General features: G+C 39.1%; 2 protein-coding genes across 2 annotated transcripts; one reads left to right on the top strand and one right to left on the bottom strand.

Moving 5' to 3' along the window:
* Window positions 1-154: 154 nt before the first annotated feature.
* LOC128670357 (uncharacterized protein) lies at window positions 155-13,240 on the top strand. Its single transcript, XM_053745959.2, has 16 exons — window positions 155-447; window positions 697-926; window positions 1,123-1,374; window positions 1,523-1,780; window positions 2,082-2,323; window positions 2,654-2,787; window positions 3,255-3,462; window positions 4,191-4,331; window positions 4,771-4,983; window positions 5,960-6,095; window positions 6,703-6,901; window positions 8,243-8,385; window positions 9,912-10,048; window positions 10,797-10,917; window positions 12,347-12,539; window positions 13,063-13,240. Exons 1-16 carry the CDS (start codon window positions 257-259, stop codon window positions 13,214-13,216), a joined length of 2,952 nt encoding a protein of 983 aa, XP_053601934.1. The 5' UTR covers window positions 155-256; the 3' UTR covers window positions 13,217-13,240.
* Window positions 13,241-13,514: 274 nt separating this feature from the next.
* On the bottom strand, window positions 13,515-15,706 carry gkt (glaikit). Its single transcript, XM_053745960.2, has one exon. The coding sequence runs from the start codon at window positions 15,518-15,520 to the stop codon at window positions 13,685-13,687; it is 1,836 nt and encodes a 611-aa protein (XP_053601935.1). The 5' UTR covers window positions 15,521-15,706; the 3' UTR covers window positions 13,515-13,684.
* Between the last annotated feature and the right edge of the window lie 315 nt (window positions 15,707-16,021).

Consider the following 16,021-nt stretch of genomic DNA (forward strand, 5'->3'; position numbering starts at 1 on the left):
TTAACAATTTCTATACAAAGTTGTATGTTTTATCTTTATAACCAGTTTTACTAGTTAATCATGAATCAATTCAAATAAAATAGGTAATTTTCCTTAAAGTTTCCTTAATTGTCTGTAGGTATTTCTTTGTCTCGTTTTTTGAGGTTATTCAACTGTCAAAAAAACTTGACAAACGGGCGGCGGCGGGCGAGCGAGCTGCGTTTGTTTTGATTGGATTTTGGATTGATTATTTCTGTTTTCTTAAAGTTTATAAACAATGGACGGTGATTTATATGATGAATTTGGTAACTACATCGGTCCTGACCTGGAGTCGGACTCGGATGACGATCAGAGTGTGTACGGACAAGAAAATCGCGATGCCGACGAGGACGCTATGGATGAAGACGAAGATCCTGACGCTGAGCCCGAGGCTGCGCCAATGTCCGTTGTACTGCACGAAGATAAACGGTAAGTACCACAATTTTGTCTAATCTTTTACATTACATTTGTTTCTTGAAACATATTTGTCATAACCTCTTTGTTACTGTTTTATAGATACAACTTCGAAGTAACTTCAAAAATTTGTCAACTACTGTTAATTAGAAATCTTCAGTTCACAATCGGACGCTTATCTACAGTTGTTTTATATCCATAGTACATAAAGTTTGACAAATAATGAAACAAACAAGATATATCTACGATTTTTGTCTATTTTAGGTATTACCCCCAAGCTGTAGAAGTATATGGACCGGATGTGGAAACAGTTGTGCAAGAGGAAGATACACAAGCGCTGGACAAACCTCTAGTGGAGCCTGTAAAGCATAAGAAGTTCCAAGTCCAAGAACAACAGCTGCCGGAGACTAAATATGACATGGAGTACTTGGCTGATATGCTGGATAATACTAATCTTATGAGGAATGTTACACTGATGGGACATTTACATAATGGTATGGGGAAATAAGATTTTTTTTGGGTTTATCTTTGTTTATTTAACGAACTCGTCTTGATGCAACTTCTGATGAATCCATTGAAGTTGGTTGGTTGCTTTTATTTAATTGAACCAATTTTTATGTTAATATAAGATACTTTATCTTATATTAACATAAAAATTGGTTCAATTAAATTTTTTTTTTCTAATTTTAGGCAAGACATCGTTTGTAGACTGTCTGATCCGCCAGACACATCCAGGCACAATCAATAATGAAACCACAATTCCCATGAGGTACACAGACACATTATTTGTGGAGCAAGAGAGAGGAGTATCAATCAAGTCTATGCCGGTCACTCTACTGCTGAAGAATATAAAGGGAAAGTCCCATTTGCTCAATATCATGGACACACCAGGACATGTCAACTTTAGTGATGAAGTTACCTCTGCATTGAGGATCTCTGATGGTAAGGAAACATTTGCAAAATACATTAAAGTAGGATATTTACTTATCCATAATCCTCTTCTATGTTGAAATTTTAGTGTGAGTGATTCTTGAAGTTTTTATCAAGAACTATATGAATAACATAATATATTCTAACCTTTGCTGAACAGGTGCAGTCCTATTTGTAGACGCAGCAGAAGGAATAATGCTCAACACTGAGCGACTCCTGCGCCATGCGGTACAAGAACGAGTTCCACTAACTCTCTGCATCAATAAGATCGACCGCCTCATCTTAGAGCTTAAGCTACCTCCAGCAGATGCATACTACAAATTGAGGCATATTATTGATGAGCTGAACACTATGTTGGAGACCAACCAGCCGCAGGATAATCCTGATGAGCCTGCTTTGGTGTTCTCACCACTATTGGGTAAGTACTAGAGTTCATTTTGGTCTGAACAATTTATGTTATAGCCAAAGTTGCCAAAGTTTAACATGACAAGTTGAGGCATATTATTGACTAGCGAATAGTGCTTTGCTACACCTAAACCTTCCTTAGGAATCCGTAGTTTTTGAATGAGTTTATCCCATTCATACATTATTTTGTAGGACGGTAACAGTCGGAATGCTAGAAAATACACCGAAGCATTTGTTCCATACATTTTGTCGGGAGTATCTGAACTGTGCTAAAGGGATATTCAACCGTTGCAATCGAACACTTGTGTTCGCAGGCAATGTATGCTTCGCCTCATCCCTGTACGACGTATGCTTTACGCTGGAGTCGTTCGCGGCGATGTACTCCGCGTCGCAGCCCGCCGCTGGGCTGAAGGCGGCGGACATGTCCGCGTGGCTGTGGGGCGACGTGTACTTCAACGCGAAGACCAGACGGTTTACAAGGAAGCAGCCTCATTCGTCCGCGCAGAGGAGTTTTGTGGAGTTTATCTTGGAGCCGTTGTACAAGATATTTGCTCAGGTAATCCTGCCATCTAATTATTGATCAAGAGTGAGTTCAGTTTGTGTAGAGAGAGATATGTTCTTTGATTGTATAAGCCACATTAAGATGAATTTTTAACCCCCGACGCAAAAACATCTCGTGTTATAAGTTTAACCCCCGACGCAAAAACATCTCGTGTTATAAGTTTATGTGTCTGTCTCTGTATCTCTTTATCTGTCTGGTATCTAGCTTCCAAACGGATGAACGGATTTTCGTTTAGTTTTTTTTTTTATCTCATAGATAATTTTATCCCGAGTGTTCTTAGCCATGTTTAATGGAATTGAAATTATATTTTTTTATTATTTCCAGGTAGTGGGCGACGTAGATGACACTCTGCCGGCGGTGCTCGCCGAGCTGGGCATCAAGCTCAGCAAGCAGGAGTCCAAGCTAAATGTCCGGCCGCTTTTGAGGCTCGTCTGCAGCCGGTTCTTCGGGGACTTTTGGTGAGCGTGTATACATACTACATTTGTTAATTGACGTGCTTGGAGAAAAGGCCGCGGTGAAGTTTGTTGCGCCGCTTCTTCTTCACCTGCGCTTTGGAAGTCGGCAGTAGACTTAGTTTAAGTATTTTTTTTGACGTCAAAAATCCTATATTGAATAAAGAATTTTGAATTTAAAAGCGTAGATATTTCTGAACTTACATTGAATCAATTTATCACAAGGTCTAATTGTTGGACGAGAGCCGTGGCAGAAAAGGCAAGCCCAAGGAATTTTGGCTTGATGTTGAATGAACACCGTCTGCACATCGGCTAACAGTTCTCCAATTGTTGGTGATTTCCACGTACATTGCTCGGTTTTCTTTGCGGTAAACAAAAGATCGCATACAAACAACGCAATGCACGTTCATTCGTGTCGTGTGTATATCCGACTTAGGCTACAAGGTTCGTTGAAATAATAATTTTCCTTGCAGCGGTTTCGTTGAAATGATAGTCCGTCACGTGCCGTCGCCGCTAGATGGCGCCGAGCGCAAAGTGCGTCACGCGTACCGCGGCGCGGGGGCGGGGGCGGGGGCGGGGGCGGGGGCGCTGTGCGACGACATGCTGGGCTGCGACCAGTCGGGCCGCCTCGTCGCGCACACCACCAAGATGTACCCCACCGACGACTGCACCTTCTTCTTGGTGAGTTGATGAGTCCCGGCGCCGCCAGCTGGCGCTGAGCGTATAGTTTGGGGGGGGTGGGGGGTATCCAGATTTTTAATAAACGTTTAAAATAATGATATCCTAATCCAAACTAATATTTATAAATGCGAAAGTAAGTTTGTTTGTTACCTCTTCACGCTCTACCTACTCAACCAATCTTCTTGAAATTTTGCATACATATAGTTTGAAATACGGAGAAGGTCATAGAGTACGTTTCATCACGGAAAAATAACTGCTTCCATAAGCGAGCGAAGCTGCAGGCAAAATTTAAGTATACATTTGAGTGAATAAAAAGGTTATCTATATATATTACTTTAATTAACAATGAATAAGGAGTTTTTATCTTTTCGAGAAAAGAATTGATCTAATCGAAATCAATAGTGGTGGATCTAGTGGGAAATTGTTTTCACAGTCAATTCTTTGATCGCCCACATGTTTAATTTCGTAACAATCTAGTTTCGTGTTAATTCGGACGTATATTTAAAATAATTAACATCGCGTTAGAATTCCGCTTTGACGATATCAACTTTATACTAAGTAGGTACATGTAAAACTCAAAATTCTTAAGCGCATTTATTTTCGCCATAATTCATTAGCTCTACAATTCAGAGCTTTATTTGTATGACTGCAAAGTTGAAATTTGTCTTACGACTACGACCGCGGCATAATAATTCCTTTAATGTGACGTAATTTTTTTTTTTTTTTAGGTATTAGCACGGATAATGTCAGGCACGCTGTACGCTGGGCAAACTGTCAGAGTGTTGGGTGAGAATTACAGCACCCAGGACGAAGAGGACTCCAGGATCATGAACGTTGGCAGGCTGTGGATATACGAGGCCCGGTATAAGGTGAGTTCTCAATCTATGTATATAAAACTCTTCCGTTACTAAGTGACTGACTGAATGACTGCCTGACTGACTTACTGACTTACTGACTGACTTACTTACTTACTTACTTACTTACTTACTTACTTACTTACTTACTTACTTACTTACTTACTTACTTACTTACTGACTGACTGACTGACTGACTGACTGACAGACAACGCACAGCCGAAAGTACTGGGCGTAGGTTCCTAGGACCGTGTATGAGAAGATTTTCTGAAATTCTCACGGAAACGGATTTTTACTCACATACGAAGTTGTGGGCAAAAGCTACTATTTAATATATTTATTATTTTGATATAATATTTATATGGCTTCATTAAAATCTAACACTTGTAAACAAGAACAGAAAGCAATTTTAAGAATATATTTTTTTAATTTTGATCTTTACATTTTGGACCAGGTGGAACTCAATAGAGTGCCAGCTGGTTGCTGGGCCCTTGTGGAAGGCATCGACCAACCAATCGTGAAGACCTGCACTGTGGTGTCCGCAGACGAGACCGAGGAGCTGCACACATTCAGACCACTGAGGTTCAACACCCAGGCCGTGGTGAAGATTGCTGTGGAACCTGTCAACCCTTCGGAATTGCCCAAAATGTTGGATGGACTTAGGAAGGTTAGTGCCTTTCAGATGGCTGATGTCGTACGAGGCGATTAAGGGACAAAGCCTGCTGATAGGTAACAATAGCATTACCAAGGATGGTGTCAGGCTGACGGCTAGTAAAATCACAGCCGTATGCAACCGAGAACTTGTGTTGATGATAGAATTTTACTTTCAAAGGCGTGTGGCTCCCGCCCTAGATTAAGGTCTCAGGTGGTTTACTACTATAAACAAAGCTACTTCATTACTTACGATGAAGGATCCGATGCACCTAGTTGCACACTTATTTGTATATTTATTAAAGCTTTATAACATAAAGGTTATTTGGCATGTATGTATGTATGTAGATTGCCAGCTGGTAGATAATAAGCAATTTTTTTACCTCCATGACATAAGGTCATCATCTCCGGGCTCCTATACTGGAGGTCCCGGGTTCGATCTCCGGTCAGGTCAAGATGGAAAATAATCTTTTTCAGATCGGCCTGGGTCTTGTATTTCTGTAGACGTAGACGTTATAAAATATGTTATCGTTGAGTTAGGGTCACATAACACAAGTCTCGAACTTACTTTGGGTCTAGCTCAATCTGTGTGATTTTTCCATATACAGGGTTACTGGTATCAAACGCAAAACCTCCTAAAGATTGCTTGAGTACATCAAAACAAGCAACTATCTAGGACTTTTCGTGATTCGTAGTTTATTTGTTCATAATCTAATTGGCAATTCTCCATATCTTAACTCTATGTAACAGCCAAGCAATACGAGACAGTACAGTAGCGTTATGTAGCGAAATCGAACATAGAGTTAACGTTTTATAGAAACGACATTAAAACTAAAAAATGGAAAAATATTGTATTGTATTACGTATAGACAAAAGTCGTAGAACAAAAGATGTTAGTCTCTATGTACCTTATGCGCCTTTGGAAGGTTATGTGTTAGATACCAGTAACCCTAGAATATACATATATATATATATATATATCTTCTTCTCAGGTGAACAAATCATACCCGCTTCTATCAACTCGGGTGGAAGAAAGTGGCGAACACGTGATCCTGGGCACGGGCGAGTTGTATCTGGACTGCGTCATGCACGACCTTAGGGATATGTACTCGGAGATCGATATCAAAGGTGAGACGAAAATCTCGTTTGTTACAACTTTGCTAGTTAATTGATTCTTCTTATTACAGAACTATGCTCTTGTCGGTGGAGTATACGCCACGCCTCTCTATCCTCGGCTTTGCTTTTAAGGTCGCGGGGGAAATGGTTACACGCATGCGCACTATGGCGTGAACACATACATATGAAATCTATAACTACGTCACATGTGAAAAATTGCAATTCATTGACAAATCTGGCACTTCCTATCAAAGATGTATCCAACCTCGATAGTCCACTTGAAAATGATGCGTCTTTTATGTTGGATTTATCATTTTATGTAAATAAAATATGTCAAAAAGTGTGTTTAAATATTGTAACATAGAAATTATATACAACATAAGAATTCACTCAAATGTGAAAAATAACATCATGTTTTTGTGCAAGTTTGATGTCCTCGATTCCTTTTTACGATTGAAAATTGAACAACACAGCATGACAGCTGTAACTCATTCACTCGCGCGGTCGACTTAGTCTGGCTAGGAATCCGAGTACACTTTTTGGTTTAGTATTTACCATAATAAAAATTTGTCTTCATCTCTCACTCATCTATTCTATTAATAAACATTTTGTCCAACAGTTGCGGACCCAGTAGTCTCGTTCTGCGAGACAGTAGTAGAGACGTCTTCACTGAAATGTTTCGCGGAGACCCCCAACAAGCGGAACAAGTTGACCATGATAGCGGAGCCCCTGGAGCGAGGTCTCGCCGAGGATATAGAGGCCGGAGCTGTGTGTGTCACGTGGGACAGGAAGCGGCTTGGGGAGTTCTTCCAAACCAAGTGAGTTTATTTATTTATTTAATTTTATAACACCCATACACAAGTATCCCATAACACAAGTCTCGATCTTTGGGGCTAGCTCAATCTGTGTGATTTGTCCTAATATATTAAGCTGATGCGTGCGTGTCTTGAAGTTTGGAGGTTTTATCCAAGCTGTTCGTAAAATTGTTCACTGAAGGTGCTGTGACAACATTCTCATTGAGTTCGTTCCAGTCTCGAACCACACGATTGGATAGAAAATTACTCTTTTGCCGATGTGCGACATAATTTCAAGGAATCACCTCTTTAATTTATTATTTTCCGAGAGTTTCAACAGATACTGCAGACTATGTACAGATGTCTCTACAAATCGATACTATGTACAGATGTCTCTACTCGATCGATGCAATATTTTTAAGTGAGGGTAAACGCACACCGAACACTTAATAATAGTGAGACGCAAATTTGTACGCGCATACCGAACATAGATTTTGTTGTTTAGATTTAATTGTGTTGTTCTCATGTGAAGTGAATTTGTTCTAATTCTTAATGAGAATAAATATCTTACACCATAAATAGTCTCTGTTCATATGTTTTATTCCTTAGTGACTTAACTAATTTTGTTGTTCTTCGTTGAACATTTTCAATCAGTGTAATATCTTTAAGCTGGAGAATAGCTGTGGTGTCCTCTATTATGAGACACCTCTAAGTGCGGGTTATGTGTAAAAAATAATACTTTAAATTATGAAGGCTCGGCTGTGATTTTACGACCGGCGCAACGTCAACTCTTTTTGGGAATACTATAAAGCTACTTTTCGGTTACATATTTATTTATTAGAGTAGCAGGCAAACGGACATACGGCCCTCTCTCTCTCTCTCTGATCTGCAGGCCTACCATCAACTTATGAGATGAGGGGAAGACCCCTGAGCTTATTCAAGGGCCTAGGATCTGCGTTCCTACATGCTCGTCTCCTAATTGTCAGACTATTAGCCAAACAGACATACGGCCCACCTTATGGCAAATGGTCATCAAGCATGAAAGTCTAGCCGCTCGCCCCGGCTTCTTTCGGGTAAAACCAGAATAAAAAGTAGCCTATGTCACTCCTGAAAATTTTGCCTATCTCTGTGCCAAATTTCATGAAAACCGATGCAGTAGTTTTTAAATAAAAAAAAAAACAAAATTTTTGAAAATAATAATGAGATGAAAAAAATTCTGGAATCGAGCGGGAAATGAACCCACGCCCCTGTCTATCCGGGACAGTGCTCTTAACCGCCTACAAATCCACTCTAAAAAAATAAATTATTTTTTATTTATTTATAATATTAGATTAGTATGGATACGAATCGGTTTTATATTTTCAGATACGACTGGGACTTGCTGGCCGCGCGGTCGATATGGGCGTTCGGGCCTGACACCACGGGACCTAACATCCTGGTTGACGATACGCTGCCCTCAGAGGTAGACAAACATCTGTTGGCATCAGTCAAAGACAGCATTGTACAGGGTAAGCGCTTTATATTTTTTGGTGATATTGAGTTAGGGCTGAATTGAGATAGACTTTTTTGGGGAACGTATGGGAGTGTTTTTAAAAAGTTATAAAAATTAATGAGAATTAAACTTATTTATTTAAATTAATTACAGAAATTAGATTGTAATAATTACGCGGGACGTCTGTATTACTCATTAAGACTTAACACGTCACTTACATGAGCAATTTAAAATTAATGTTAGTATAATATTTACATGTCATGCGAAACAAATTAATTAGTTTAAAAGCCGGTGGAATAATAAATCCGCGCACTCGACCTGCCACTCTCCACGCAGCGCAAGTACACAATATGGTTGTGGTCCAAGTTATAAGAATTCTTGCCTCACAATATATTGTAACAATTTTTTCTTATAACTATTTAACGACACTGCCTCCTTCACAGAGTTTGGAAGTTTATTGTATAACTGTGCTCCCGCAAATGTAATAGTGTTTTTACCATATTTTAAAGTTCACATTTGGGAAAATCTAATTGTTGGGAAATTGACATTGTAGCTAGAATTTTTTGTTACTAAACATACAATTGCATTTTGTTTTTTCACGTTGTTTGTGTACATGATTTAGAGACGTTTATTGTATGACAACGTAGCCGTTTGCATGTTGCAAATTAAATCAATTAAAATCGCAAAATGCCCGTTTTCCCACTTTTTTTCCCCATAAAATCTCGCAAATGTCTCGGGAACTAGAATCTAATTGGAACTAACATTTATTCTCGAACTCAGATGATTTTTTTTTAAATGTCTAAAACAATTTTTTTTTATGGAGTTTGTATGTCAGTAATGTATTGTGACGTCTCGAATGCCGGGGTCAAAAAACATTTCTATGGTACTTTAATGATACCGAAAAAATAGTTCTACTTTTTCTGATTGGCCCGGGTCTTGGATGTTTATCTATATAATATGTATTTGTTACAAAATATAGTATCGTTGAGTTAGTATCCCATAACACAAGTCTCGAACTTACTTTAGGGCTAATTCAGTCTGTGTGATTTGTCGTAATATATTTATTTATTTATATTTATTTGAATTATCATGACATTATTAAAGTTACACTATGCTAAAAAATTTTTACTGAGAAATCGACCAATGTGCCGACCCTTAATTTTCTAAAATTCTATAACTCGAATCTCTCTCTCATCTGAGCGTTATACCGGCTTAATTTTCTAAAATGCTCACCCGTTGAGCCCAGGGCTCGCTGAAATAAAATCAAACCCACTTAAACAATGCGACGTGCGAAGGAAGGCCTATTATTTATTTATTGAGTAATAGACACATCATCAGTGATGTGATGACAAAATCTGAATTAATCTAAAGTGATTGATATCAGTATCAATCACTTTAGATTAATTCAAATTAATCTAAAGTGATTGATATCAGTATCAATCACTTTAGATTAATTCAGATTTTGTACAACAGTGACACATTGTTCACTTCTATCCACTTGTCAAATCTATTATTAAAAGAGTTATATGTATATTGTTACAGGTTTCCAATGGGGTACCAGAGAAGGTCCGCTATGCGAGGAGCCGATAAGGAACGTGAAGTTTAAGATTCTCGACGCGGTCATAGCGCAGGAACCACTGCACAGGGGCGGCGGACAGATCATACCTACAGCTAGACGAGTAAGTGCAATATTTTTACTAGTCGCGCCCCGAGCTCCCGTGGGAATTTAAGGGAAAATAACGCTATGTGTTATATTCTACCAGTGAACCAAATTTCATAACAATCGGTCCAGTAGATTTTGTGCGAAAGAGATATACATATGTTAGGAAAATTCTTGTGGGACCACCCGCACGAATTTTCCTATACGAGTAATTATTTCTAGAAGAAGTCTGACCTAGATCGAATACAGGGTTCACAGTGTTATTTAAATGGATTTGTTATACATGTCACACACGTTTTTTAACTTATTTTTGAAAATAATAATGAGATGAAAATATTCTGGAATGGAGCGGGAAATGTTGTATGTTCCCGCTCGATGCCAGAATTTTTTCATCGCATTATTATTTTCAGTGTTATTGTCTAGAAAACCTGTTTGATTTTTCTAGACTGTATTAATTTTTTGCAACAGTCTTCTTGTTATCTAATGTGTTATTGCTAACACATGTGTCAGACTTGATCCATATCGCGTCAAATATGACTTTTATAACTACCTATCGACAAGTAGCCGCATCGCGTACACTCTACCTTAACCAGTGTGCAGGTCTCCTCAAAATGTACTCCTTCACCGGAAGCAATTATTGGTCAATAAAAAAAAAATCATACACGAGTTGATACTCATCGGTATACAAACTCATGTGGCACGAGTAGGATTCGAACCTGGGACCATTCCGATCACAGGCGGACGGCCTCATGATATGTTTGGTGTAGGTGGCGTACTCGGCGTTTCTGATGGCGACTCCGCGGCTGATGGAGCCCTACCTGTTCGTGGAGGTGCAGGCGCCCGCCGACTGCGTCTCCGCCGTCTACACTGTACTCGCCAAACGAAGAGGTGACTACAACATTTTTAGATATGTATGAGCGCCAGTAAAAATACCAAATATTGTTGGCAAAATAACTATATTTACTTCTACTATATATATATATATATATTACTGAGATTTTGCTACGAAATTCACGCGGGCGAAGCCGCGGGCAAAAGCTAGTATGAAATAAAATATCTAAGACGCAACGCGTACATGCGCCGACGGCTTGATGGGCTCAGTCCTTGGGAGAACAAGCTGCGGCCGCGCACCTTCCCTGAGCTGCGTTCAGTTTTCAGTTTGACACGCCGCGACAAGATATTCGTTTATTTGATTTGCCACAGACACCAAAGAAATAACAGACTAGTTTTATAATAAAATAAAGAAAAACATAAAATTAAACAAATCGCTGTGCTGCAGCAAGGCAATAAGGTCATAACTCAGCGAAACTTTCTGCACCTTAGTACAGAAACACTAATTTACAGTTATTGCCAACATTGTAGTCGCGAGTGCTTATCTTAAACTTAACAAGAAGGTTTGTAAAGTTAAAAGTAACTATGTCTTAAACTAATAACTTATAAAATTAACATAGCCATAAGTAACCAACACTAAACTCTAGAACAATAAGAAACAATCGTGCAGCAATTCTAAAGGGAAATCCACTACAGGTAACGCTTTGGAATACCAATTTTTTTGTTCTCTTCATAGTCGAATTCCTCATGGCTGAGGGTCGTGGTCATTACGTCGAATGTAACACACATAACAACTTTCTTGGTATTATTAATGGAGTGGTTTGCCATTGCCTTCTCCATTTCACACACGAGTTAATAATAATCAACCAGTCCTCACAATGTTTTCCTTCACCGGAAACAAGTGGCAAGTGTTTCTAGCAGATGAGATGAGGCTGGCAACTTAGGAGGGGGGGGTTATTAAATTCTTAATTTAGTTTTTATTTTAAAGCACTTGTTAATGTTGTTTAACTGCCGTCGTAGTATTGTAATGATCTTTTTCAGATTGTCCCTTGGTCTTGGATGTTTATCTATACATGTCCGTTTTGACTTGAAAGTTGGACAATCAAACTCACAAACACACTTTCACATTTATAATATGTTATAGAATATCGTTAAGTTAGTATCTCGTAACACAAGTTCCGTAACTTAATTGGGGCTAACTCAACCTTCTAAAGGCGCATAAGGTACATAAAGACTAACATCTTTTGTTCTACGACTTTTGTCTAAATGTGTTGCTTGGCTGTTACATAGAGTTAAGATGTACGTAGAATCGCAAATTAGATTGTTATTTTTTTATATGAAAAAAAAAAAACAAACAACGAATCACGATTTGTCGTAGAATAAAAGTTGCTTGTTTTGATGTACCCAAGTAGTCTTTAGGAGGCTTTGCGTTTGATACCAGTAACCCTGTATATTTATTTATATGGTGTGAAACTTTGTCGTTCAGGTCACGTGACCCAAGACGCGCCCGTGGCCGGCAGCCCGCTGTACACGATCAAGGCGTTCGTGCCCTGCATTGACTCGTTCGGCTTCGAGACCGACCTGCGCACGCACACGCAGGGCCAGGCCTTCTGTCTGCAGGTGTTCCACCACTGGCAGATCGTGCCCGGCGACCCTCTGGACAAGAGCATCGTCATCAGGTGACCAGTCTATCCACCATACTGTGGCCGGCACACTAAAAACTTTCGTTTGACCGTAGTTGAAGCTAAAGTACCTTTGGAGACGCTCAACGGCTGAGGAAGAACGAGGGGTGACCGTTAGAATACAATCGGAAAACCTTTCAATAGACGTATCCCCTGTTATTTATAAAAAAGCTACTACTATATTATGACTATCACACTTTACAATATTTGACATTGACAGAACGAGACAACAACATACTTTAGCTTAAAATATGTTTTTTTATGAATAACAGGGATAGTCTTTAATGTATGTGTAATATGGAAAGCTAAGAATGATGCAAAACTATACATAGTTTTTTTTTATATTCACGACAATCGATAATTTAGAATTATTTATTATCGATACTATCGATGATGATGGAATTAACATATCAATTAATACCTAGGTAAACACAAATTAATAATATATTTTCGTGATTTATTGTCACTCCAATACTCGTATTTTGGACTAATTCAATGTTTAATAATTTGTCTTTTCCAGGCCCCTAGAGCCGCAGCCGGCGACCCATCTCGCGCGAGAGTTCATGATCAAGACGCGCCGGCGCAAGGGGCTCAGCGAAGACGTCTCCATCAACAAGTTCTTCGACGACCCCATGTTGCTGGAGCTGGCGAGGCAGGACGTGCAACTGAACTAGATAAATATATGTTATATGAAATTATTTTGTTTCTTTTTTCGCCAGTTTAACATTTATAAAGAATTACTTATGATGACGTTATAAATTATCTATCACCACGCTCATGTAATTTAAAAATTTACAGTATATTAATATTTTTGAAAATAATAATGAGATGAAAATAAATGCTAAATAGCATGTGTGACATGTATAAGAAATCAATTTTAATATATTAATATTTTTGTATAAAAATAAATGGGGAGGCTTCTACCTATCAGTGGGATACACAACCATAGGCTAGTAAAAAAAAAAAACGAAATTTGTGGAACAAGGTTTATGATGTTAGCTATCAGGTTGCCAGTGTTTTATTTTACAGAAACAGATAAAAAAATTAAAAATCATTTATTCATAAACTAAAAGTTTCTTAATATTTTTGTAATTTATTTTATTTTTGTAATTTTTTAACTTTTGATTGATGTTGATTCAAAACTATCGTAGGTAGTCTGAAACCCAAGGACTCATATCTGCCGTGTACTTAGTGGGCGGAATGTCGTAGGGAATTACTAATGGATTGTCTGAATCCAGGTCCAGTGGAAACAAGTCTTCGTTTATAACAAATCTTGGCAGAAATAGCACTCCGGCTTCATAACTCATGAGTCTCAGCGCTGAGTTTCCCTTGTTTATGGACCCCCAGGCCGCTTTGCTGACGTTGCCTGACGTCAGGAGGTAATAGGCCGCCATTTTGTTATCGGGGGAGGTCCGTGTGTACGACTTTATGTGAGGCATTGCTCGGTTTCTATGACTACTCACAGCTCTCCATTGGTATAGATATTGTACTAGCCAGGTTTGCTTAGCATGCGCGTCCGCAGCGTACGGCAAGCAACCGCCGCCGAGCAAACCGTCGTGGGATCCACGGACGTTATCCAGAGAAGGATAAATGAGCTTCAGTTCCGGTGGCGTCGAAAGCATCTGCGACTGGTTTTTAATTTTCGTGAAATGATGAAGGAAATCTCCCGTCAGCCATAATTTGGGGTCCTTCCCGTAGCTACCGATACTGCTAGCTTGAGCTATCAGCGGCCATTTCTTGTTATCTTCCGGTGGTATGCAACAGTGTTGTCGTAACAAAGCTCCCACTTTGGTCATGCCCCAGTCTAGGTCAAAGTGAGACCCAGGAGCTGAAGCGATCAAGAAAACATTGATACTGCTAAAATCGCATCGCTTTACCCGGTCAATGTAATAGGCGAGTTGTGGCAGGTGATAGTGATTAAGGTACCGTAGCAGTGCCTTTTTGAAGCCTGTGGGAGAGTCCCCTTCACACGGCATAGCATCCGCCGGCAGTTCAGGGCAGTTTGGGCTTAACCATAGCCCTTGTGTTCTATTCTCCCAATCATCTAAATACAGATTAGCAGTGGAAACCACGACTCTTAGAGACCCATCTTCATAACAAAGTATCATCATTTTGGTATGATGCTTCCCGAATGGAGTAGGCATAGATATATAATGAGCATCAACATGAGGCTTTTTCTTGTTTATAGTCTTGAGATCATCCATCTCTTCCCCATATAAAATTGTGAGCTTCTTATTGCTATACCCGGCAAAATAGTATTGTGCTAACAACCAGCCTATTTCGACCATGAAATTTATTTGCAGCGAGCACTTAAGTTCTCCTAGGCTGCGGTCTAGGATTTCTAAAAAGGTAATAGAATAAGGCTGACTATGTGTTCTACTCTCATCCGATATTGTTGTATAGAATATGTGGTAGGGGGCGCTAGCGGCGTGCTTTGCCAGCATATTCCCTTTTGGCAGCACCACCTTCAGGAAACTTTCCGGCCGCCTAGCGGGCTCTACAATTGGCTGATAGTCAGAAATAGATTTTATATTCTGTTTTCCGGTATCCATAGGAGACTTGCTTCTTCCCATAGTTTCAACTTTTGTATTATTCCCTCCATTGTTTTCTTCCTTAATAGAACCATGACAACTAGATGATGCAACATTTGGCTTATTTTCTGAATTTGTCAGTTTAGGCTTATTTCCATCACTTGAATTATTGCTATTGCTTTTTATAGGTTCGTAAAGATTTTTTTCAATGATGACCTTCAGTTGATCAGTGAGCATATGCCTTTGGTGTTTGAACTTGTCTGGAATGGGAAAATCTCCAGTACCACCGTAGTTGTCAAGTATTGATTCCAAATGGGGATGGCTGAACTCGCGGAAATGCGCGGGATTCAATCTATAGCATTTCTCACTGTAACTACATTCAGTTTTCACTCTCTTTGGCTTATTTTCTTCCATATCGCCCCGACGTTTGTTATTAGGAGTGCTCATTATTTACAAATTACATACTATTGAAAACAACATTTATTGTGGTTGAAACGTTAAAGAAAGAATATAAAATATGTGTGAGAATGAGAGAGTGAACGGAATTCCCAAAGATTTCTATCATGAAATAGAAATCACACAATACACAAAAAACGCAACAAGATTGATAACTACCTACCTACCAAAACAGACAAGAACAGCGAGAACAGCTGAGCTGAGCGTGACGTGTGAACGTCACTGTCAAAGAGAAAATGAACGCAATTTTTTGAGTTTGATTTCGCATACATTTAGAAAGAGCCTAGCACTGCATTTTAGTATGCTTACTAACCAAAGAACAAACTTTTTATTATCTACTAGTAAAGAACTAAGCAAAATAATTGGTATTTTTATTAATTTGGCCCTTTAATTTTGGCATAATCATCGTTTATGCGAACAGTGAAGTAAAGTCAAACAGGCCAAGGCGCATAAGAAAAAAAGTAATTGTCATGTCATATAATTTCATTGATA

Source organism: Plodia interpunctella, chromosome 5 (genome assembly GCF_027563975.2).
Source record: "Plodia interpunctella isolate USDA-ARS_2022_Savannah chromosome 5, ilPloInte3.2, whole genome shotgun sequence".
NCBI classification, from domain to species: Eukaryota; Metazoa; Arthropoda; class Insecta; order Lepidoptera; family Pyralidae; genus Plodia; species Plodia interpunctella.